This window comes from Tursiops truncatus, chromosome 3 (assembly GCF_011762595.2).
Source record: "Tursiops truncatus isolate mTurTru1 chromosome 3, mTurTru1.mat.Y, whole genome shotgun sequence".
Taxonomy (NCBI): domain Eukaryota; kingdom Metazoa; phylum Chordata; class Mammalia; order Artiodactyla; family Delphinidae; genus Tursiops; species Tursiops truncatus.
In genome coordinates, this window is record NC_047036.1 from 62,906,181 (window position 1) to 62,932,264 (window position 26,084).

At 41.6% G+C, this 26,084-nt stretch overlaps 1 protein-coding gene across 2 annotated transcripts in view; it reads left to right on the forward strand.

Annotated features, from left to right (window-relative positions):
* The window catches only part of CMYA5 (cardiomyopathy associated 5), a 107,645-nt gene extending 81,869 nt beyond the window's left edge, over positions 1-25,776 (forward strand). Inside the window, exons 9-12 of one of the 2 annotated variants that reach the window (XM_073802247.1) lie at positions 15,875-16,008; positions 17,288-17,387; positions 19,479-19,652; positions 24,780-25,776. In XM_073802247.1, coding sequence (XP_073658348.1) covers positions 15,875-16,008; positions 17,288-17,387; positions 19,479-19,652; positions 24,780-25,026 — 655 coding nt within the window. In that variant the 3' untranslated portion in view covers positions 25,027-25,776. The remainder of the gene's footprint in view (positions 1-15,874; positions 16,009-17,287; positions 17,388-19,478; positions 19,653-24,779) is intronic. The other variant, XM_073802246.1, reaches the window with a different exon arrangement.
* The last annotated feature ends 308 nt before the right edge of the window (positions 25,777-26,084 follow it).

The window sequence follows — 26,084 nt, forward strand, 5'->3', positions numbered from 1 at the left end:
AGAGATTCCGATTCAGAAGGTCTACTGTGCCCAGGCAGGTATGGGGAACACTGCTTTACTAGCTGGTCCCCATAGGGCCCAGCAGTGTGCTCTGTTCACAGTTCACATTAAATGGTGTTGATTGACTAGCTGAATGTTGGTGCTGCCAACAGTAAGAGCCCACTGTGTTTTTAAAAAACAATTCATACTTAGCCATCTGTTGTGCACTGCAGTGACAGCACCATCTGTAGGCTGCTTCCAGGAGTCACGGCACTGGGTTCCTCCATATTGTTTGTACACATGCTGCCCCCTTTTCCTGGGAGAAAACATGTGTAGATCCAGGTATTAGACATGGCACTGCAGAGGACAGCCACTCCTTGTGGTGACCAGCCCCTCAGCTTACCTTGAGCACATGTACACCCCTTCCTTCCATCCAACACAAATTGTTGAATTATAAAATTCCTAGAGAAGTTACTTTACAGAGTTCCAACTAATGTTTGCATTTTGCAAACACATTCAACCAACTCCTGAACTTGTAATATAGCTCTAAAAGTTAATTGTTTAATTAATTTTGGATAGATAATGCATACATATGGTACAAATTCAAAAGATACAAAAAGGAATACAGTGAAAATTGTCTCCTTTCTATCTATACTTCATTTACTTAGTTCTCCTCCCCAGAGACAATTACTGTTATCTGATTCATATTTATCTTTTAAGATAATCTGTGCATACACAGCATCTATATTTTGTCAACAAATGGTAGCATACTATATATATATTTCTACCACCTTACTTTTCTTGTTTAAAAATATTTCCTGGTATCTCATATCAGTACAAATGGAACTGCATCAGTTTTTTAAAAAACAATTCTGTTGTAGTCTAAGACTGTAATTAATTTATTTGACCAGTTGAGAGGCACTTAAGTTGTTTCCATTCTCACAAAGAGTGCTGCAGAAAAATCCGTGTGCATATATCGTTTCATACATGTGCAGGTATATCTGTAGGATAAATTCCTAGAAGTACCGTGATTGGTTAGAAGGTATGAACATTTTGAATTTTGATAGATATTACCAAATTGTCTCCATAGAGGCAGTAGCTGTTTACACTCTGGCTAGCAACATGTAAGTGTGCTTTGTTCTTCATACCTTTGCCTACACAGGGTGTGATAAAACTTGACAGTTTGATAAGTAGAAAATGGAATCTGATTATAGTTTAATTGTGCATTTCTGTTATTAGGTTGAACATCTTTTTGTCTGTTTCAGACCCATGTACTTCCTTTTCTATGAACTGTTCATTTACTTTACCCATTTTTTCCTGTTAGAGTGTAGTATTTTTTTCTTACTGATTTGTAGAAGCTCTTTGATTTATAAAGAACATTAGCCTTCATCTATGATATGAGTTGCAATTTAAAAATTTTTTGCCATACGTATTTTCTTTTTGACTAAAACAATAGATATTTATTTTCAGTTCTGGAAGCTCAACATCCAAGATCAAAGTGTCTGCAGAGTTGATTTCTTCTGAGGCCTCTCTCTTTGGTTTGCAGGTGACTGTTTTTTCTCTGTGTCTTCGTATGGTACCTCTGTGTCTGTCTGTGTCCTAATCTCTTCTTCTTCTTTTTTTTTATACATCTTTATTAGAGTATAACTGCTTTACAATGTTGTGTTAGTTTCTATTGTACAACAAAGTGAATCAGCTATATGTATACATATATCCCCCATCTCCTCCCTCTGGAGCCTCCCTCCCACCCCTCTAGGTCATCACAAAACACCGAACTTATCTCCCTGTGCTATGCGGATGCTTCCCACTAGCTATCTATTTTACATTTGGTAGTGTCTATATGTCCATGCCACTCTCTCACTTTGTCCCAGTTTACCCTTCCCCCTCCCCGTATCCTCAACTCCATTCTTTAGTAGGTCTGTGTCTTTATTCCTATCTTGCCCCTAGGTTCTTCATGACCTCTTTTTTTTTAGATTCCATATATACGTGTTAGCATATGGTATTTGTTTTTCTCTTTCTGACTTTCTTCACTTTGTATGACAGACTCTAGGTCCATCCACGTCACTACAAATAACTCAATTTCATTTCTTTTTATGGCTGAGTAATATTCCATTGTATATGTGTGCCACATCTTCTTTATCCCTTCATCTGTCAATGGACACTTAGGTTGCTTCCATGTCCTGGCTATTGTAAATAGAGCTGCAAAGAACATTTTGGTACATGACTCTTTTTGAATTATGGTTTTCTCAGGGTATATGCCCAGTAGTGGGATTGCTGAGTCGCATGGTAGTTCTATTTTTAGTTTTTTAAGGAACCTTCATACTGTTCTCCATAGTGGCTGTATCAATTTACATTCCCACCAACAGTGCAAGAGAGTTCCCTTTTCTCCACACCCTCTCCAGCATTTCTTGTTTGTAGATTTTTTAATGATGGCCATTCTGACTGGTGTGAGATGATATCTCATTGTAGTTTTGATTTGCATTTCTCTAATGATCAATGATGTTGAGCATTCTTTCATGTGTTTGTTGGCAACCTGTATATCTTCTTTGGAGAAATGTACATTTAGCTCTTCTGCCCATTTTGGATTGGGTTGTTTGTTTTTTTGATATTGAGCTGCATGAGCTACTTGTAAATTTTGGAGATTAATCCTTTGTCAGTTGCTTCATTTGCAAATATTTTCTCCCATTCTGAGGGTTGTCTTTTTGTCTTGTTTATGGTTTCCTTTGCTGTGCAAAAGCTTTGAAGTTTCATTAGGTCCCATTTGTTTATTTTTGTTTTTATTTCCATTTCTCTTGGAGGTGGGTCAGAAAGGATCTTGCTGTGATTGATGTCATAGAGTTTTCTACCTGTGTTGTCCTCTAGGAGTTTTATCATGTCTGACCTTACATTTAGGTCTTTAATCCATTTTTAGTTTATTTTTGTGTATGGTGTTAGGGAGTGTTCTAATCTCATTCTTTTACATGTAGCTTTCCAGTTTTCCCAGCACCACTTATTGAAGAGGCTGTCTTTTCTCCACTCTATATTCTTGCCTCCTTTATCAAAGATAAGGTGACCACATGTGCATGGGTTTATCTCTGGGCTTTCTGTCCTGTTCCATTGATCTATATTTCTGTTTTTGTGCCAGTACCATACTGTCTTGATTACCGTAGCTTTGGAGTATAGTCTGAAGTCAGGGAGCCTGATTCCTGCAGCTCCTTTTTTCTTTCTGAAGGTTGCTTTGGCTATACAGGGTCTTTTGTGTTTCCATACAAATTGTGAAATTTTTTGTTCTAGTTTGCGAAAAATGCCATTGGTAGTTTGGTAAGGATTCCATTGAAACTGTAGATTGCTTTGGGTAGTATAGTCATGTTCACAATGTTGATTCTTCCAATCAAAGAACATGGTATATCTCTCCATCTGTTTTTTTCATCTTTAATATCTTTCTTCAGTGTCTTATAGTTTTCTGCATACAGTTCTCTTCTCTCCTTAGGTAGGTTTATTCCTAGTTGTTTTAATTTTTTTGTTGCAATGGTAAATGGGAGTGTTTTCTTAATTTCACTTACAGATTTTTCATCATTAGTGTATAGGAATGCAAGAGATTTCTGTGCATTAATTTTGTATCCTGCTACTTTACCAAATTCATTGATTAGCTCTAGTAGTTTTCTGGTAGCATCTTTAGGGTTCTCTGTGTATAGTATCATGTCATCTGCAAACAGTGACAGTTTTATTTCTTCTTTTCCAATTTGGATTCCTTTTATTTCTTTTTCTTCTCTGATTGCTGTGGCTAAAATTTCCAAAACTATGTTGAATAACAGTGGTGAGAGTGGGCAACCTTGTCTTGTTCCTGATCTTAGTGGAAATGCTTTCAGTTTTTCACCATTGAGGATGATGTTGGCTGTGGGTTTGTCATATATGGCCTTTATTATGTTGAGGAAAGTTCCCTCTATGCCTACTTTCTGGAGAATTTTGATCATAAATGCGTGTTGAATTTTGCCGAAAGCTTTCTCTGCATCTATTGAGATGATCATATGGTTTTTCTCCTTCAGTTTGTTAATATGCTGTATCACATTGATTGATTTGCGTATATTGAAGAATCCTTGCGTTCCTGGGATAAACCCCACTTGATCATGGTGTATGATCCTTTTAATGTGCTGTTGGATTCTGTTTGCTACTATTTTGTTGAGGATTTTTGCATCTATGTTCATCAGTGATATTGGCCTGTAGTTTTCTTTCTTTGTGACATCTTTGTCTGGTTTTGGTATCACGGTGATGGTGGCCTCGTAGAATGAGTTTGGGAGTGTTCCTCCCTCTGCTATATTTTGGAAGAGTTTGAGAAGGATAGGTGTTAGCTCTTCTCTAAATGTTTGATAGAATTCGCCTGTGAAGCCATCTGGTCCTGGGCTTTTGTTTGTTGGAAGATTTTTTTTTTTTAACATCTTTATTGGGGTATAATTGCTTTACAATGGTGTGTTAGTTTCTGCTTTATAACAAAGTGAATCAGTCATACATAAACATATGTTCCCATATGTCTTCCCTCTTGCGTCTCCCTCCCTCCCACCCTCCCTATCCCACCCCTCCAGGCTGTCACAAAGCACCGAGCCGATATCCCTGTGCCATGCGGCTGCTTCCCACTAGCTATCTACCTTACTACGTTTGTTAGTGTGTATATGTCCATGACTCTCTCTCGTCCTGTCACAGCTCACCCTTCCCCCTCCCAATAACCTCAAGTCCGTTCTCTAGGAGGTTTGTGTCTTTATTCCTGCCTTACCCCTAGGTTTTTCATGACACTTTTTTTTCTTAAAATCCATATATATGTGTTAGCATACGGTATTTGTCTTTTTCTTTCTGACTTACTTCACTCTGTATGACAGACTCTAGGTCTATCCACCTCATTACAAATAGCTCAATTTCGTTTCTTTTTATGGCTGAGTAATATTCCATTGTATATATGTGCCACATCTTCTTTATCCATTCATCTGATGATGGGCACTTAGGTTGTTTCCATCTCCAGGCTATTGTAAATAGAGCTGCAATGAACATTTTGGTACATGACTCTTTTTGAATTTTGGTTTTCTCAAGGTATATGCCCAGTAGTGGGATTGCTGGGTCATATGGTAGTTCTATTTGTAGTTTTTTAAGGAACCTCCATACTGTTCTCCATAGTGGCTGAACCAATTCACATTCCCACCAGCAGTGCAAGAGGGTTCCCTTTTCTCCACACCCTCTCCAGCATTTATTGTTTGTAGATTTTTTGATGATGGCTATTCTGACTGGTGTGAGATGATATCTCATTGTAGTTTTGATTTGCATTTCTCTAATGATTAATGATGTTGAGCATTCTTTCATGTGTTTGTTGGCAGTCTGTATATCTTCTTTGGAGAAATGTCTACGTAGGTCTTCTGCCCATTTTTGGATTGGGTTGTTTGTTTTTTTGTTATTGAGCTGCATGAGCTGCTTGTAAATTTTGGAGATTAATCCTTTGTCAGTTGCTTCATTTGCAAATATTTTCTCCCATTCTGAGGGTTGTCTTTTGGTCTTGTTTATGGTTTCCTTTGCTGTGCAAAAGCTTTGAGGTTTCATTAGGTCCCATTTGTTTATTTTTGTTTTTATTTCCATTACTCTAGGAGGTGGGTCAGAAAGGATCTTGCTGTGATTTATGTCATAGAGTGTTCTGCCTATGTTTTCCTCTAAGAGTTTGATAGTTTCTGGCCTTACATTTAGGTCTTTAATCCATTTTGAGCTTATTTTTGTGTATGGTGTTAGGGAGTGATCAAATCTCATTCTTTTACATGTACCTCTCCAGTTTTCCCAGCACCACTTATTGAACAGGCTGTCCTCTCTCCACCGTACATTCCTGCCACCTTTATCAAAGATGAGGTGTCCATATGTACGTGGGTTTATCTCTGGGCTTTCTATCCTGTTCCATTGATCTATCTTTCTGTTTTTGTGCCAGTATCATACCATCTTGATAACTGTAGCTTTGTAGTATAGTCTGAAGTCAGGGAGCCTGATTCCTCCAGTTCCTTTTTTCGTTCTCAAGATTGCTTTGGCTATTCGGGGTCTTTTGTGTTTCCATACAAATTGTGAAATATTTTGTTCTAGTTCTGTGAAAAATGCCAGTGGTAGTCTGATAGGGATTGCATTGAATCTGTAGATTGCCTTGGGTAGTATAGTCATTTTCACAATGTTGATTCTTCCAATCCAAGAACATGGTATATCTCTCCATCTATTTGTATCATCTTTAATTTCTTTCATCAGTGTCTTATAATTTTATGCATACAGGTCTTTTGTCTCCTTAGGTAGGTTTATTCTAGATATTTTGTTCTTTTTGTTGCAATGGTAAATAGGAGAGTTTTCTTGATTTCACTTTCAGATTTTTCATCATTAGTGTATAGGAATGCCAGAGATTTCTGTGCATTAATTTTGTATCCTGCAACTTTACCAAATTCATTGATTAGCTCTAGTAGTTTTCTGGTAGCATCTTTAGGATTCTCTATGTGTAGGATCATGTCATCTGCAAACAGTGACAGCTTTACTTCTTCTTTTCCGATTTGGATTCCTTTTATTTCCTTTTCTTCTCTGATTGCTGTGGCTAAAACTTCCAAAACTATGTTGAATAAGAGTGGTGAGAGTGGGCAACCTTGTCTTGTTCTGATTAGTGGAAATGCTTTCAGTTTTTCACCATTGAGGATGATGTTTGCTGTGGGCTTGTCATATATTGCCTTTATTATGTTGAGGAAAGTTCCCTCTATGCCTACTTTCTGCAGGGTTTTTATCATAAATGGGTGTTGAATTTTGTCAAAAGCTTTCTCTGCATCTATTGAGATGATCATATGGTTTTTCTCCTTCAATTTGTTAATATGATTTATCACATTGATAGATTTGTGTATATTGAAGAATCCTTGCATTCCTGGAATAAACCCCACTTGATCATGGTGTATGATCCTTTTAATGTGCTGTTGGATTCTGTTTGCTACTATTTTGTTGAGGATTTTTGCATCTATGTTCATCAGTGATATTGGCCTGTAGTTTTCTTTCTTTGTGACATCCTTGTCTGGTTTTGGTATCAAGGTGATGGTGGCCTCGTAGAATGAGTTTGGGAGTGTTCCTCCCTCTGCTATATTTTGGAAGAGTTTGAGAAGGATAGGTGTTAGCTCTTCTCTAAATGTTTGATAGAATTCGCCTGTGAAGCCATCTGGTCCTGGGCTTTTGTTTGTTGGAAGATTTTTCATCTCAGTTTCAATTTCAGTGCTTGTGATTGGTCTGTTCATATTTTCTATTTCTTCCTGGTTCAGTCTCCGAAGGTTGTGCATTTCTAAGAATTTGTCCATTTCTTCCAGGTTGTCCATTTTATTGGCATAGAGTTACTTGTAGTAATCTCTCATGATCCTTTGTATTTCTGCATTGTCAGTTGTTACTTCTCTTTCATTTCTGATTCTATTGATTTGAGTCTTCTCCCTTCTTTTCTTGATGAGTCTGGCTAATGGTTTATCAATTTTGTTTATCTTCTCAAAGAACCAGCTTTTAGTTTTATTGATCTTTGCTGTCGTTTCCTTCATTTCTTTTTCACTTATTTCTGATCTGATCTTTTTGATTTCTTTCCTTCTGCTAACTTTGAGGTATTTTTGTTCTTCTTTCTCTAATTGCTTTAGGTGTAAGGTTAGGTTGTTTATTTGAGATGTTTCTTTTTTCTTAAGGTATGGTTGTATTGCTATAAACTTCCCTCTTAGAACTGCTTTTGCTGCATCTCATAGGTTTTGGGTCATCGTGTTTGCATTGTCATTTGTTTCTTTGTATTTTTTGATTTCCTCTTTGATTTCTTCAGTGATCTCTTGGTTATTAAGTAGTGTATTGTTTAGCCTCCATGTGTTTCTATTTTTTACAGATGTTTTCCTGTAATTGATATCTAGTCTCATAGCATTGTGGTCCGAAGAGATACTTGATACGATTTCAGTTTTCTTAAATTTACCAAGGCTTGATTTGTGACCCAAGGTATGATCTATCCTGGAGAATGTTCCATTAGCACTAGAGAAGAATGTGTATTCTGTTGGTTTGGGATGGAATGTCCTATAGATATCAATTAAGTCCGTCTTGTTTAATGTATCATTTAAAGCTTGTGTTTCCTTATTTATTTTCATTCGTGATGTTCTGTCCATTGGTGAAAGTGGGGTGTTAAAGTCCCCTCCTATGATTGTGTTACTGTCGATTTCCCCTTTTATGACTGTTAGTATTTGCCTTATGTATTGAGGTGCTCCTGTGTTGGGTGCATAAAAATTTATAATTGTTATATGTTCGTGTTGGATCGATCCCTTGATCATTATGTAGTGTCTTTGTCTCTTATAATAATAGTCTTTGTTTTAAAGTCTATTTTGTCTGATATGAGAATTGCTACTCCAGTTTTCTTTTGATTTGCATTTGCATGGAATATCTTTTTCCATCCCCTCACTTTCAGTCTGTATGTGTCCCTAGGTTTTAAGTGGGTTTCTTGTAGACAGCATGTATATGGGTCTTGTTTTTGTATCCATTCAGCCAATCTGTGTCTTTTGGTTGGAGCATTTAATCCATTTACATTTAAGGCAATTATCGATATTTATGTTCCTATTACCATTTTCTTAATTGTTTTGGGTTTGTTATTGTAGGTGTTTTCCTTCTCTTGTGTTTCCTGCCTAGAGAAGTTCCTTTAGCATTTGTTGTAAAGCTAGTTTGGTGGTGCTGAATTGTTAGCTTTTGCTTGTCTGTAAAGGTTTTAATTTCTCCATCAAATCTGAATGAGACCCTTGCTGGGTAGAGTAATCTTGGTTGTAGGTTTTTCTCCTTCATCACTTTAAGTATATCCTGCCACTCCCTTCTGGCTTGCAGAGTTTCTGCTGAAAGATCAGCTGTTAACCTTATGGGGATTCCCTTGTGTGTTATTTGTTGTTTTTCCCTTGCTGCTTTTAATATTTTTTCATTGTATTTAATTTTTGATAGTTTGATTAATATGTGTCTTGGCGTGTTTCTCCTTGGATTTATCCTTTATGGGACTCTCTGTGCTTCCTGGACTTGATTAACTATTTCCTTTCCCATATTAGGGAAGTTTTCAACTATAATCTCTTCAAATATTTTCTTAGTCCCTTTCTTTTTCTCTTCTTTTCTGGGACCCCTATAATTCGAATGTTAATGCATTTAATGTTGTCCCAGAGGTCTCTGAGACTGTCCTCAATTCTTTTTATTCTTTTTTCTTTATTCTGCTCTGCAGTAGTTATTTCCACTATTTTATCTTCCAGGTTACTGATCCGTTCTTCTGCCTCAGTTATTCTGCTATTGATCCCTTCTAGAGAATTTTTAATTTCATTTATTGTGTTGTTCATCACGTTTGTTTGCTCTTTAGTTCTTCTAGGTCCTTGTTAAACGTTTCTTGTATTTTCTCTATTCTATTTCCAAGATCTTGAATCATCTTTACCATCGTTATTCTGAATTCTTTTTCAGGTAGAATGTCTATTTCCTCTTCATTTGTTAAGTCTTCTGGGTTTTTGCCTTGCTCCTTCATCTGCTGTGAGTTTCTCTGTCTTCTCATTTTGCTTAACTTACTGTTTGGGGTCTCATTTTTGCAGGCTGCAGTTTCTTAGTTCCCGTTGTTTTTGGTGTGTGTTCCCAGTGGCTAAGGTTGGTTAATTGGGTTGTGTAGGCTTCCTGGTGGAGGGGACTAGTGCCTGTGTTCTGGTGGATGAGGCTGGATCTTGTCTTTCTGCTGGGCAGGTCCACGTCTGGTGGTGTGTTTTGGGGTGTCTGTGGCCTTATTATGGGTTTAGGCAGCCTTTGTGCTAATGGGTAGGGTTGTGTTCCTGTCTTGCTAGTTATTTGGCTTAGTGTGTCCAGCACTGTAGCTTGCTGGTCGTTGAGTGGAGGTGGGTCTTGGCGTTGAGATGGAGATCTCTGGGAGATTTTCGCCCTTTGATATTACGTGGAGCTGGGAGGTCTCTTGTGGACCGGTGTCCTGAACTTGGCTCTCCCACCTCAGAGGCACAGCCCTGACTCCTGTCTGGAGCACCAAGAGCCTGTCATGCACACAGCTCAGAATAAAAGGGAGAAAAGAAAGTAAGAAAGAAAGAAGAAGATAAAATAAAATACAGTTATTAAAGTAAAAAATAGTTATTTTTAAGTAATATAAAAAGAAAAAAGAAAGAGAGAAAGAAGAGAGCAACCAAACCAAAAAACAAATCCACCAATGATAAGAAGTGCTAAAAACTATACTAAAATAAAACAACAAAAAAAACGGACAGACAGAACCCTAGGACAAATGGTAAAAGGAAAGCTATACAGACAAAATCACACACAGAAGCATACACATACACACTCACAAAAAGAGAAAAGGGGGGCTTCCCTGGTGGCACAGTGGTTGGGGGTCCGCCTGCCAATGCAGGGAACGCGGGTTCGTGCCCATGTCCGGGAGGATCCCGCGTGCCGCAGGGAGGCTGGGCCCGTGAGCCATGGCCACTGAGCCTGCGCGTCTGGAGCCTCTGCTCCACAACGGGAGGGGCCACAGTGGTGAGAGGCCCGCGTACAGGAAAAAAAAAAAAAAGAGAGAAAAAGGGAAAAAAATATATATATATCGTTGCTCCCAAAGTCCACCTCCTCCATTTGGGATGATTCGTTGTCTATTCAGGTATTCCGCAGAAGCAGGGTACATCAAATTGATTGTGGAGATATAATCCGCAGCTCCTGAGGCTGCTGGGAGAGATTTCCCTTTCTCTTCTTTGTTCTCACAGCTCCCAGGGGCTCAGCTTTGGATTTGGCCCCGCCTCTGCGTGTAGGTCGCTTGAGGGAGTCTGTTCTTCGCTCAGACAAGACAAGGTTAAAGTAACAGTTGATTAGGGGGCTCTGGCTCACTCAGGCCGGGGGCAGGGAGGGGTACTGAGTGCGGGGCGAGCCTGCGGGGGCAGAGGCCGGAGGGATGTTGCACCAGCCTGAGGCGCACCGTGCGTTCTCCCGGGGGAGTTGTCCCTGGTTCCCGGGACCCTGGCAGTGGTGGGCTGCACAGGCTCTTCGGAAGGGGGGTGTGGGTACTGACCTGTGCTCACACACAGGCTTCTTGGTGGTGGCAGCAGCAGCAGCCTTAGTGTCTCATGTCTGTCTCTGGGGTCCACGCTGTTAGCTGCGGCTCGCGCCTGTCTCTGGAGCTCTTTTAAGCGGCGGTCTTAATCCCCTCTCCTCGTGTACCAGGAAATAAAGAGGGAAGAAAAAGTCTCTTGCCTCTTCGGCAGGCCCAGACTTTTCCCCGGACTCCCTACCGGCTAGCTGTGGTGCACTAACCCCCTGTAGGCTGTGTTCACGCCGCCAACCCCAGTCCTCTCCCTGCCATCCGACCTCTGAACCCGAGCCTCAGCTCCCAGCCCCCGCGGAGCAGACAAGCCTCTCGGGCTGGTTGGCACGGATCCTCTGTGCGGGAATCTCTCCGCTTTGCCCTCCGCACCCCTGTGGCTGCGCTCTCCTCCACGGCTCCGAAGCTTTCCCCCTCCGCCACCCGCAGTCCCCGCCCGTGAAGGGGCTTCCTGGTGTGCGGAACCCTTTCCTCCTTCACAGCTCCCTCCCACTGGTGCAGGTCCCGTCCCTATCCTTTTGTCTCTGTTTTTTCTTTTTTCTTTTGCCCTACCCAGGTACATGGGGGGTTTCTTGCCTTTTGGGAGGTCTGAGGTCTTCTGCCAGCGTTCAGTAGGTGTTCTGTAGGAGTTGCTCCACATGTAGATGTATTTCTGATGTATGTGTGGGGAGGAAGGTGATCTCCACGTCTTACTCTTCTGCCATCTTAAAGCTCCTCTCCATACGTATTTGTTAATGTTAATGTTAGTTTAGATCTACTTTCAGGAGGAAGTACGCAGTAGGGAATCCAACTTTATTTTTTCTGCTATGGCTATCCCGCTGTGCCAGCAAGAAAACCCCCCTTCTGATTTGAAATACCTCCACTATTATATACTAAAGAACCTATGTATTTGGGTCTATTCCTCACCTTTATAATCTATTCCATTGACCCATCTATTTATGCCCTAGTACCATGCTGTTTTTATTATTATAGCTTTATAATTTTAGAATTCATGTAGGTTAGGTTACCCCTTCATGACCTTTTTTTTTTTTTTTTTTTTTTTTGCTATTTGCTAGTTTATTTTTCATATGATCTTTAGAATCAGACTGTGTAGTTACCTCTACTCCCCTGCCCCTGACAATTTGGTATTTTTAGAGATCATGTTAAATTGATAGATTAATTTAGGGAGTATTGAAATTTTTGTGATGTTGCATTTTTGTACCCAAGAACTGATATGCCTTTCCTTTTAGTCAAGTCTTTTGTGTGCTTTCCTTCAGTACCATTTTCAAAAATATTTTTCATATAAATCTTATATACTTTTGTTATGTTTGCCACTATTCTAAATAAGATCTTTCTTTTGCTTTATCTTCTATCTAGTTGTTTTTTGTATATGAACGGTTTTGATTTCTTATATTAGTTTCACATCTAGCTCTTCCACTAAATTCTGAGTTTTTTGTCTGATTTTCTTAGGTTTTCTAGATAGCAGTCATATCATCTGCAAATGGTAATAATTTTACCTCCTACCTCCCAATTTTTTTTAACCTCATGTCTGTCTCTCTGACTTAATGGGAATGCTTTTAGTATTTTCCCGTTAAGCATTAAGTCCCTAATGTTTTTTTTCTTCATAAAGATCCTTTTCAATTCCCATGTGAAATATCAATAATTCTTGCCTCATTGTCTATGGTTAGTTATGGCAAACTTTTCCGTCATTCCTTGCAAAAATTAAAGAAGGAAAAGGCTCAGGCTAGAGAGGTCTTTGTTATATTGGACAAACGTCAGCCTCCTGGGGGCTTCCACTCGTTTCCTTCTGAAACAGCAGAAGAGGAGACCACTCTCATTTACATGGCAGCCCTTCAGACTTCTGAGGAGACAAGGGGTCTCCTTTGAATCATTTCTCTCTGCCTTACAACATTGGAGTTTAACAAATGTCCTTTGTCCTACCAATGAGCAAGCCGAAAGTCCTTTGAAGACCTGCTGGATGCAGAGCTCTGTGATCAAACCCCACAGCATGCTTATGCCCTACCAGCAATCAGCTAATTTGCTCTGTCAGGGTTCCTAGATGCTTCCTTGTCCTCACATTCCCGGAACCTCCACATATAAAGCCTTCCCTTTCCATTGCACTATGATACTTGTAGGGAGGATCCCACACTTAGGACCCAAAGTGAGACCCTTTGAGTCAAATTTCTTATTGCCTTTTGAATTTTATTACTGGCTCTAGACTTCTAACATCGTCAGGTTAGTCACATTATTGATAAGGCTGAAATCTCTTCTTACCTAAGCATCAACAACTTGCTGTGGTTCCATTTGCTGTCTAATCACTTACTTCAGTTTGGATATTCTGTGAATTTGAATTCTACTCCAAACTATGCAAAACTTATTATAACTCATGTGGTTTCAGTTGCAATTATGACAAGTTTTTGGTTTTGAAGTAAAAAATATAATCTATGGAAGAGTGCCACTCTTCAGATTTCAAATTCCAAAATTTTTGAAGCTTTCATTTGGCTAAACAGCAGGGACAGCTGACATGAAGGCTTTTATGACATTCAAGTGAGGTCAGACAATAAACAGACGTGGAAATGAACCATTCGTAGCTGAGCTTTTTTGCTTTGTTCTTGGTGCTTGAGCATAAGACAGCAACTTATAAACAATAAAGCCCTACCATATTTCATATTACTTTCATTTTCATGCCTGGTGCTTTTATAGAGTCAGCGAGGGCATTAGGCATATTTGTCACGTCTGCATGACATGTTCGCGCACTGAAAGCAGATCTTATCCCATATATTGGCTTCTGTACCATGTAAACTTTTATTCTTTAAATGACTAATAAGACTTAGCATACAATTGACTATATATATGGAATTTCCTCCTTGACAGACTGCATAAAATTTAAGAGCAAAACTTACCCAAAAAACAGCATCCTTGGCATTTAACACCTGCATTATCACAAAATGAAACCCATATGTTCTATCCAGTTTCTAGAGATGAAATTTCCTCACCTCTCCTTGTCACTTACACCTCAAGCAGGGACAGGGCCTGGGCACATGATACGTGATCAATAAGTATTTATTTGATGAGTGGATGAAGTCTGAAATTCAGTTCAGATCTGAGTGTGCTTATTGAGACAATAAGCTTGTTATAATTAATGTACATTGAAAACATCTCTTCAGTCATCAATGCAAATAAGATCAGAAATACATCTACCCCAGAATAACAATCTAGGTATTAGTTGGGAATTGCATTCTCAGTCATAGGACCTGGTTTTTTTGTTAATAAATTGAAGCATTATTAGTTGTCAGTGGACGTGTGGCTCAATCCATGCATTCTCCATGCATCTAAAGATAGTACTCTGTGAGGACCTGCTCAGGTGGTAGGTTCTGAAATAACAACCAATAAGGTTTGGGGAGTTTGTACTGACCTTTACCAGATGCAGGCACTAAATAGCAAATATACAAATAGACCCAGGCTTCTCCCCTCCCTGCCCCCTCCTGCTGAGGAACACACTGTGAGTTTTCTGTGCTTTTAGACATGGGGCTTTGATGGGGGAGGGATTGTTACTCTGTACAGATTTTCTGCTTCTAAAAAGTCTAAGTTCATCTGTTTTTTGGGTCAATGATACTTTTTCCTTCTCCTGGTTCTCCATGGTATTCTCTAAGGTAGGTACTGAGAATGAAGTAAGTCAACAGAAGTAGAAATAACCTGAAAACAAAAATCAGTCTGAGAATGAACAGTGGCCACTCTTTGATTCTAATGATTTCGTGGTACCTTCATTAATAATAAAACAAACACAAAGAAAATAAAAAACAAACAAAGGGAACAAACAGATAAAAAAACCCCGCATCTCCCTCTGAGAATGAACTTGAAGGCTATTGTACTATTGTTTTCAATGACTAGTATCCAATGCACATCTAACAGGAACAGGATTCTGATTCTTTAGTACTCAGATTAGGACTTCTTTTATTAGCAAGGAGCCTAACTTGTAACTCTCTCCAGTGCCTCTCCAAATGGAGGCTAAAAGAAAGAGCACTTGTATACTTTATTTGTATAAATGCTCTAGGATGCGATATCAAGCAGATAAAAGAGAATGGAAAAGAGGCACAAAAATTATTCCAGCTCATTGGCAAGTTCAGAGCTCCATCTTCAAATCCAACAGGTCCATTTGTGCTTAAATGGTTGGGCTGTTACAGTGTTCTTGCCAAGCCTGCTGCCATTTAGATACCACGACCAGCACTTTTCTTTTAATGTAAATGGGAGGTTTAGGAACAGCAGCTTTGGGGATTGTATTTGGCAGTTAGAATTCTCTTTTCTCTCCAGGATTAAGTTTGCTCTAAAGGGTATTGTCTTCTTTAGAGATCTTCAGTTTCTATAAGTTGGCTGGCTTTGGCATGATGACCATGTACAAAATCAACACTCACCTTAAGTTTTCCACTATTCAGGATCTGTTAATGAGATGGTGTCTTTTGCATTACAGGTTGGTTTAATATCATCTTAATCCACAAGTGCCCTCTCAGCCAAAATTTGATAGAGAAAACAACATATCCTTGGGGACTCAATAACCACAAAATTAGTCTATTTTCTGAATTTAAAAAAAAAAAGTTTGGTTGGCTCTATTCCAAAGAGCATTCTGGAAGTCACAATATTGGACAAAAGTTGATCAAGGTAGAAATGATTTGATAAAGTAAATTTAGTGGACAATGGCCATTTTATAAAATCTGGCTTGCTAACTCGGTGGTCATAAAAAGGGAAAAATAAGTGATTTGTTGTGAATAAAAGATGTTCATTCACTACAGGATTGAAATATGATGAGTTGTTTAGCATATAGGGTTATATTTAAAATTATTATTTTCCCTTCATATTTAGATCTTTCTCTGGAATTAAAGGACTCCAACTGAAAGTTAACCTCCAACCCAATGACAATTACTTTTTCTACGTGAAAGCCATCAGTGCATTTGGGACAAGTGAACAGAGTGAAGCTGCCCTCATTTCCACCAGAGGTACCTTCTCCTTTGCACACAGAGAACTATTTCCAAGCATTCCCATTCCTTCCCTTCCACCACCCAGAGAAGACATCCTAGAGGGCCACTTCTTCACGCCCCCAACCTGCTGGCAGGGCTAGGTTTTTGGCATGAGGACCCAAGATTGGCCAAAGGTCAAGGTGTTTCTTTTGTTTTTCTGGTTTAAGACATTCTCAACTTTGGCCACCCATTAGCAATCAGTCCAGGTGCTTAAGAAAATACTGATGTGGGGAGCCCACTCCTGGAGAGCCTGGTCTAATTTACCTGGATATGGGCTCTGACAAGTGTTTTAAATCTCCTCAGATGATCCTTGTTTGGTTCACAATGTGCTATCGTTTGTGGGTATGTTTTGAGTGTGTGTGTGTTGGGGGAAGAGTGGGATGAGGATATTCTTATTTTATTACACTGTGAACTCTATGAACAAGCTTCTAGTCTTATTCTTCTGTTTATTTTCCATGCCTAGCACATGGTTTGTGCCCATTAATGTTTGTTGAATGAATGAATGAGTGAGCAACTCAAAAAAGTGATGAAACTGTTCAAGGGCATTTTGGGGAAAATACCCTTGATGGTGCCAACAAAAAAATGCTTGGCTGTTCTCAATTATTGTGAAAAGAAATGAGGAGTGGAAGAGTGATCATTTTATTATCTTATGCTAGACCCAAAGATGGCAAGATTGAGGGTGGCACATTACGTGATTTGCTTAACCAGCAAAAACTTGTGCACGCACCTTGGGTGTGATGTGGTTAGGGCCAGCCTGATGTTTATAAAGAGAGGGCATGAGGGCTGTCTGTCCAGAAGTGTGTTCCCTGCAGTCCCAAATGGTGCCTGTACTGTCCACTGTTAGAACCACTCCTGGAGGTTAGATAGACCATTGCATCTTCCAACTTTAATGTGCGCGTGAATCTCCCAAGGAGCTTGTTAAAATACCGATTGTGGTTCAGGAGGTCTGGGGCAGGCCCGAGATTCTGCATTTCTAACTAGTTTCCAGGTGAGGTAGGTAGGTGCTGCTGGTGCAGGGAGCATACTTTGCATAATAGAGTGAGCGCTAGTACAGGAGAAGCACACCGGGTGAGGTGACCAGCCACTGATGTTCACTAGTCCTTATCACGGAAGAAATTTTGCTGTGGATCTGAAAACACTGAGCAGAGGATTTTGATGTTAGAAGCAAGGGAGACTACGATCTGAAATGCGGGGCTTGGCCCAGGGATAGCTCTCGACATTGCAGTAATGTTATAATCCTATTTTCTAACTACAATAGGAACGAGATTTCTCCTGCTGAGGGAAACGGCTCATCCCACTCTGCAGATTTCCTCAGATGGAACAGAGATCAGCTTCACTGAGAGGAGACGGCTGACAGAGTAAGTAGAAGAAGAAAGCACGAGATGCCTCCGCAGGAGAGTCTTCTGAGGGTGTCACCTCAGTGTGGCCTCACCTGAGCACATTGTTGGTTTAGTGCACATGCCTGGTATGTGTGACATTGAGCATAAATTGGTACGCACACATACAGTTCAGTTATGGTTCGTTACTAGGGGGAAAGTGACAGAGATCATTCAAACTTGGAGCAAGTGTCAGTATTTTTATTGGAAATATAAGCACAGATGGTTTTGTTTAACACATAGGCTGTTCTAAGGCATTATCTCTGGTTCAATGAAAAAAGAGCCTGGGTTAATTCTTCTATTATTTCAACAGCAAACCAGATTTTGATTCTATCCACTTGAAAAGGAATAGAGGAGAATGACATTTTGTTGAGTTTCTGGTTCTGGCCACATGCAGGACTTTCAGGATCTTGCCCTCCCCCCCCCCCACCACCACATCCCCCAGAAGCTCCCACAAAAGGAAGCAGCAAAGTAAAGAAATCCAAAAGCTGAGGGCACGGTGGGGGATGGCTCTGCAATTTGCCTGCACTCTCTCGTGGTTATTTTGAGGGTCAAAATGGTCAAATGGGAGAAAGTACGTGAAAAGCATGTAAAACACACTGCTGTTGGCACTGATGCGCCCAGGGTGCTCTCACAGTATAGCCCTGAGCCCACCAACGGCGACTTGTGCTGTTTTCCTCTCAGTCTGCTATTCATCTGTCTGTGGCTCAGCTCAGGTGCTACCTGCTCCTGGAAATGACCAAGCCTTTTCTGGGCCCTGGCACCCTTGATCTTATCCGCAAAAAGGTCTGAGCACTTGTGGAGTCGTTGGTCAGATGCTCTATTTTGACTAGTCCTCAAGCAACAGCCTCTTCTTCCACATCTTTAATCTCCGGAATCTAGCCTGGGACCCAGAACACTGGAGATGCTAAGCATGTACAAATGAGTGAATTCAGGGGAAAAAAGATTTAAGAAATAGATTGGGCTTTTCTGTCTCTTTTGGATTTCTCAAAAAAATCAAAGAGAAAAGAAATAGATTGGAGGTTGGTAAGAGTTCATAGATAATAACTAATGTATTTGATAGAATTTTACTTATTTATTATTAACCTGAAAATTAACTCATAAATATCAGGCAGCTGGGCTTTGCTCCAGAGAGCAAGGGCCCATCAGTAGCCCCCTCTCTGAAATGAGGTTGTTGGGTAAAGACACGAGAAAATGAAGTACATTCCTTTGCATTAATCACTTTCTCATCTGTTAAGGGGGAGAGGGAGAGGGTGCTGACTGAATATTAATGCTGCTTAAATTAAAAATGCTTCCTTGCTGTCTCAGCCATTTCAAAGCAAAATTGAGCAATTCATGCAAACAAGGTCACGCATCCGCAGTGGAAAGTGCTTTGGTTCACTTCACCGTGTCTGTTACAAAAATAGCTGAGGTGAGACAAAAAGAGACCTTTCGACAACCTCTCAGGTGTACCTGCTACCATCTGAAGAGGGCAGAGTCCCAAAGACTGTTGACCACAAGCCTCTGAGGAGCACAAGCATTACACCTGGTTCATCCAGGTGGAACTCCGCTCTGCTCTGGCCTCCCCAGACAGCTTGCTCTTCAGGAGCAGCACCGTTTTCGGTCTCTGTGCCCAGGAAAGTCAGCAGACACTGGAACCCATTGTGAGAGAAGGTTTTAGAGACTCCTTTTTGTGTATGTGCAAGTTTTGGAAGAAAACTTTGCAAGTCATGCTCTCTTGGAATTCTCCACCTGCCTCCCTTATATTTCCTCACTCTCCTTGAAAGCAGAGATTGTGCCATTTCTTTTTATCCTGCCATTATTCTAATTTCCAGTTTCCCAGTCCCTCCAAGAGACGCTATGTGTAATACATGTGTGTTGAGTGTGGCAGTAGAAATGTGTTAAATACATGTTGAGGGTTTGGGGAATTCTGTGGCCATCAAGTCACGGTCGGGGGCACAATGAACAATGAATATCTTTAGTCAAACTCCAGCAGTTTCCGAGGATAGAATCCTGCTTAAACTGTGTACACATTTATGAATGTTGGTGTTTATGAGACAAAGCCTGGCAATTCCTGATCAACTTTGCCTGCAGAATCCCATCAGTGCTGGGTGAGGAGCTGCCTGCCTGTGGCCAGCACTACTGGGAAACCACTGTCACAGACTGCCCAGCGTACCGACTGGGCATCTGCTCCAGCTCGGCGGTGCAGGCTGGCGCCCTGGGACAAGGAGAGACCGCGTGGTACATGCACTGCTCTGAGCCGCAGAGGTAAGCCGGAGCCTGCCCCTCCCCACTTAATCAAAGTGTCATGCGTTGATGTCTAGGCAGAGGGCTCTGAGGGACCTAATAAATAACCTCTCACTTCCCTGCCCAAGTTCTGAGTCAGCTGAGAAAGAAAACAGAAGACTCAAGTATTTGGAGATTCAACTACTACTCTGATTACTGAGGAAGCCGGTTTTAGAGAATGTGGTTCCTATGTGAAAGCAAGAATGTTTCTTATATCGAACCCTATTAATAGACAGACTTGTACCCACGCAGAGCCTTGGCCAGGGCAGCTTCCCATCCTGTGGGGCAGAGTAGGTTCCTGGAGAAGCATGTGCATCTCCTCAGGAAACTTGTCAGGAAGAGTTAGGGAAACACATGCATGGCCAGTTTTTCCTTCCAAGCTCACCCCAGGGTGGGGAGAGACCACAAGGGTAAGGCCGAAAGGGCTCCCTCCACAGAGGAGTCAACAGGACTGAGGAAGAAGTAGGTCCCCAGTACCACCCCCCTACCCCACCGCCGCTGGTCTATATTAAGGGTTGGCAAACTATAGCCCAACAGGCCAAATATGACCCGCTGCTTTTTTTGTAAATGCAGTTTTATTGGAACACAGTCAAGCTCATTTGTTTACGTATTTCCTATGGCTGCCTTTGTGCTACAATGGCAGAGATGACTAGTTGTAATAGAGATTGAATGGCCCCAAAGCCTAAGATATTTACTATCTGGCCCTTTACAGACAAAGCTGACCAACCTCTGGGCTATATTATTAGTGTTACCGACCTGGGTTCTTGGACTCTTTAATCAATAGAAATTGATAAGAGGCCAGACGAGGAATGCAAGCAAGGCTTTATTGGGACTCCTGCCACAGCAGGAGAGAGTGAGAACAAGTAATAGGTACCCACGCCCGCTCTGTGAGGGGGAGTGAGCTGGTCCGTCATATGGGCTGAGGGTAGGGGAGGATTGCTGGGTCAGGCGGGAGGCGTGGCTTAGGTGGTCCGCCCACCCCCTTGGCGGTGTCGCGGGCACGGATCATGCGCAGTACCCTGCTTTTGCTCCCGGCACCTCAGAAGTGGCAGTTGGGTTTTGGCCTTTTTGTATCTTGTTGTTCATAATTTGCCCCAACTGGACATGCATGCAGTTATTTTTAGTCCTTTATAGTTTCTTTGTATTTTGTTGCTCAAGAAGACATTTGTCCAGGTGCAAGTGCTGCAGTAAAGGGTCCCAGGTCCCAGCCTGTCTCATTAGTATTGTTTAATCGCTTGATGTGAAAAAGCTGTTAACCTGCGTTAGATAAGGCTAGCATGTTATGAACTGAATATGTGCACAAGATAGTCTAATAAAAGAGCATGAGACTGGAGCCAGGAACCTGATTTTAGTCCTGGCTCCCTTCTCGACTAGCCTCATATTGACTACTCCCCAGAACTTGGCTAATCTAATGAGCGTATCTGATGTGCTCATCTGTCTTGTCAGGGGACAGTGATGCCTGGTCTGCTACATTTTGAGGTTGTGAGGATCACATGAAGTCAGGTACAAGGAAGAGCTTTGAAATCATAAAGAATCAAATGTGAAGAATTATTCAAATGTAATGCTTAAAAAGGAAGCAGTGCTCGCAAGTTCCCAGAAAAAGGCCCACAGATTGGGATTTTGCATATTTCTGGCTGCACATCTCTCCCTGCATCCTACTTGACAGAGTTTGATTCTCTGACATGGTTCATAAGGACACCATCTCCAAGAGCTATTTAAAGTCACATTCCATCAAGGCAGAGCCATGATGATTAATTGATATTCAGCCTCCTCCTAGAGCTGAAAGATCATTCAAACCCAGAGTTTATAATCGGTAGACTTAGAGCTGGAACTAGGTATTGATTTCATGAAAATTTCCTTAGACACTTGAACCCTTAAGAACTCAAACCAAAGACGAGAGTCCAATACAGAGTTCTAGACTCTAGAAAACAGAACTGTTCATTTCATTCAGCAGGTTCAACAACTTTGGTCTTTGGCTCTGTGGGCCCAGGGTAGGTTCTGTAGATTTTGGGAGGAGGAGTGTGCTGTGTGTGGTCACAGCACAGAGAGGTCAGGTCTTAAATGCCTCATTTCATGTTCCAAATTAGAGCACCGTGGCCTTCAGGTTACTGAGAGTACTGCTATAGCAGACCCTCCTGTGTTTTTCCATTTTTCTCGCTTCATGATTTAAACCAAGCGGTATTACTCTTTTTTTTTTTTTTTTTTTTTTTGCGGTACGCGGGCCTCTCACTGTTGTGGCCTCTCCCGTTGCGGAGCACAGGCTCCGGACGCGCAGGCTCAGCGGCCATGGCTCACGGGCCCAGCCGCTCCGCGGCATGTGGGATCTTCCCAGACCGGGGCACAAACCCGTGTCCCCTGCATCGGCAGGCAGACTCCCAACCACTGCGCCACCAGGGAAGCCCCAAGCGGTATTACTCTTGATTCTACTTGCATCAGGCTTTAAGATGTCACAACTGGCTAGGAGAAATGAAGAGATTCTAAGGAGAAAGAATCAACGGTATTTCATCCTGCCTGTTCCTAACTTACTTCTCTAGTTCAAGGCTTTGTTTCCTTTACTAGTTTCATCCACAGCCAACATGCCTGTGTTCTTCCAGTCTCCACCCACTCCAAGCCATTCTGTGTGTCACAGCTGACAAATATTTCTCAAACATCATTTGCATCACGTCCCTTCCTTTTCTGCTCAAAAATCTACAAACATCTACAGTGGTGTCGACACTCAGGTGGAACCACAGTGAAGGGGGAAGCCAGGAAGAATGTGACCAGGCTGGAGTATGAGGAGGCCTGAGGGGAGTGGCCACCAGGGTGGGGAGGAGTCTGGCTGGGCTCATTCTGGGCCATCAGTGAGATTCACAAGGGTGGTCCACCCAGGTGGGAAACCTCGCCAAGGTAGTTCCAGGGTCATGCAGGCGTCAAGAATCAGGCTTCTGGATGACCTTTGTTTGAACAGGGACCAGCAGTCCAAAGGATAGGGAGGGAGTCAGGCCGCAGCAGATAGGCTTGGTTTCAGGCCGGAGTGCAGGTTGGAGAAGGAAGTGATGTGCTCAGTAGGAAATGGAGGCAGAAACAAGACAGGGCGAATTCCAGGCCCTGTAGAACTGGTGGGTCCAAGGCTTCAAGGAATGTCTTTCCCTCCTTGACCTCCATGGTAGCGATTAGCTCAGGGACTGACCAGGGCTGGGCCTGTGGGCACCGGGGACCTTCTAAGCAGGGTAGGGAAATGGCTTATATGGGCATTCAGAACCCTCTAGACCAGTGCTGCACAATCACACATTCTGCAGAAATAGAAAAATGGTGTCATATGTGGCTCTTGAGAACTTGAAATGTGGTTAACAGGACTGACGAACTGAATTTTGAATTTTACTTAATTTTACTTAATTTTAATTTAAGTGGTCACTATATTGGACAGGGCAGGTCTAGAGCCTGGCCTCTGACTTACCTATCCGGGTAATATCCTTAAAGTCATTCACATGTCCCCTCCTAACCCATCAATCAGATGGTGATGTTCTCCGTGACATACAGGTTTATTCTGCCACCTCATCGCTGCTTCTGCTGCCCCGATGGCTTGGATCGCCTTCTCCCTTTTATCCCCATCCGGTTCTGACCATTCTTCTTTGGCTGAATGTGAGCCCATCTGCTCCCCAAGCCCCTTCTGTAAGAGCCCCAGCCTGTTCTCCATCTGTTCTCCAAGGGTGAAGTTGGGCAGCCCAACAACAGCCCACTGCTGTTCTCCGTCATTGCCACCTGCAGCCTCTGTGTGCTTTACAGGTTCTAAAACTTCATAATGTTCTGCCGTATTTCACATTAGCAAGGCACTGAAGAGGTCCTTTATCACTGTGGAAGTCTCGCTTACCTTCCATCCCCGTGAACCTCTGCCCTTTCACATGAGCGTCATTCAGCGAGGAAATTGCTAACTTGCCATTTCCTAAACATTCCTGCACTCAAGCTTCTGGGCCTTTAAGAGAGATGTCACAGGTCTTCAAGGTCCTTGTCCTTCTCAGCCACACCAGAGTCACCCAGTTTCTCCGGCCCCAGTCTTCCCAGTGTCACTCCCACCCTCAGACCTATCATATCCACAGATCTGTCCCTCATCTCTTTTCTTCTCTTCCATCTCTCATTTCTTCTATTCTTCTGTTTTCAGGGCTCCACCCTCTGTTTCTAAGATTGCCAGGAGAAAACTCCCACCTTGTGTTACTTTTTTGCATAGAGCAATTTAACTTCTTCTGTTCAGCAATTTCTCCTTGCCAGCCTGGCCTTGAACCTTTCCTTTCACAACTAAACCAGGTCCATTAAATGTGTAAGGAAACGCTTTACCCATCTGTGCTCTAAACTGGAGTCTCACTCAGCCCCAGCCCATGTTTAAGTCATCAACAATTTTCATTCCTGCTTAGTAGAGTATGGGGTCCCTGGGGGCAAGGACAGTATGCTATGGTCTGCATATCCCCCAGAGGTGCAGAGGTCTAGCAAAGTACAGGACACACAGATATGCCCAATGACTACATGTTGAACTGAATTTGTTTGAATTGAAGAAAGAAATCAAAGGCACCCCCCCTTGGCTGTAAGGGTGAGAAGATGAAAAGGAAAGTTGATTTGGGGCAGTGGGAGTGTACACAAGATGAAGTTGGGCAAAAATAATGAAATATTTCTTAAACTTCATAAAGGTCCTTATGTAAGTTACTTACAAAATTTTTAAATGGTAAAATTAATACACTTTATGGAAGGCAAGCCCGCGGTACTTTTTAAAGTACATGGCAGCCTCAAAGGAGTTTTATTCAAAAGAATGACACACCATGAATGCAGTAGTTAAAACACGTGGGCAGCTGGGAAAGAATTAAAATGTTGAGAAAAATCACAAGGGAGGCATATGTTGGTTATTCTGGGACTGCCTCCTAATGTAGAAGGAGCAAACTTATTAAAAATACTCGTCTGTTGGGAAGAGCTATGCATGTTAGCATCTAGGAGGGATCTGGTTAAAGTATTTGGGACAATGTTATTGCAACTCATTGTGAATTGAGGTGAACAACTGCACAATCGGTTATCTCCAAGTGATTTTCTTTATCATGGTCCTTCAAGATTTCCAAAGTTTTCAATTCCCATTCCATTCCATTTCAGATACACATTTTTCTACAGTGGCATTGTGAGCGATGTCCACGTGACAGAGCGTCCCGCCAGAGTGGGCATCCTACTGGACTACACCACCCAAAGGCTCCTGTTTATAAACTCTGAGACTGGACAGTTGCTCTTCATCATCAGGCACAGGTTTAATGAGGGCGTCCACCCTGCCTTTGCTCTGGAGAAACCCGGAAAATGCACTTTGCACCTGGGAATAGAGCCCCCAGATTCTGCAAGGCACAAGTGATCGTTGGCTTTTAGAGTTTGCAAGAACAAAATTCAAATTTGGGGGGTCTGTTGTTCTTTCCTGTGGGTGCTAGACATTATTCAAAACATCTCCTGCACATGAGCACTAGTAATAGCTCCATGAACAGAGATCAGCACGCGAGCAAAACCACCAAGAAAACTGTGACTTTCCAGAGCATCACGTGAGTAAAAAGGATGGAAAAAGCAATCTCCGCCTTTTGGTTTATATACGTTTGAGTTCTTCCCTAAGTGAAAAGGATTGATATCTGACTTGGGAATCAAAATAGTGAAATGGACTCCCATCTGTTTCACTGGTAAGAGAAATCCTCAGATAGACAGGTCTGAGTGAAGGGAAGGTTGTACTGGTGACACATCTCCTCCAACAAGAAACACTGGCCTTTTCCACAAGAAAAATGTCATCTCACTTCACTAAAGGATGTGGAGTCCTAATCAGCAGAGAAAGTGTTTTAACCATTCAAAGCTGATAACGAACTCTTTTGTAATCATTATATACTGTAGAACACGAGTCTCTTTTCCCTGTAATTTTAAATGTAGAAAAGTGCTAGATATTAGAAATTTCCATTTTGTTAAATAAATGGTTAGAGTCTGTAAAACAAAACGTGTGATGTGAACTTACTGCATGTGACGTGAGTCTGGCATCTCTGGACGGGACAAACTGTGAATCAAAAGCCATCACACTGCAGTGGGCTGTGCTACCGCTCATTTTCATGTGAGAATTTTACACATATATGTTTTAAAATCGAAACATTTTCAGCCTATAGTTACAGACAACTACCAGAAACTGAGAATCTCTTTTTGCTAAAAATAAAATGGTGGGTCATTTTTAGATATTGTATTGAAATCTCTCAAAATCTTCCTAAAATATGTGTGCAGAGTTGATAAATCTAGAATGCATGTTGAGATGATTGCTCTTGTTCTCCATAATATAAACACTTTGATCATACTTACAGATTTTTTTTTAACATTACCAATTCAGTTGTTTTCTTATGTCGAGAGACAATGTTCTACTTTTGGCATATATCCTGAAGTCCATTGTTT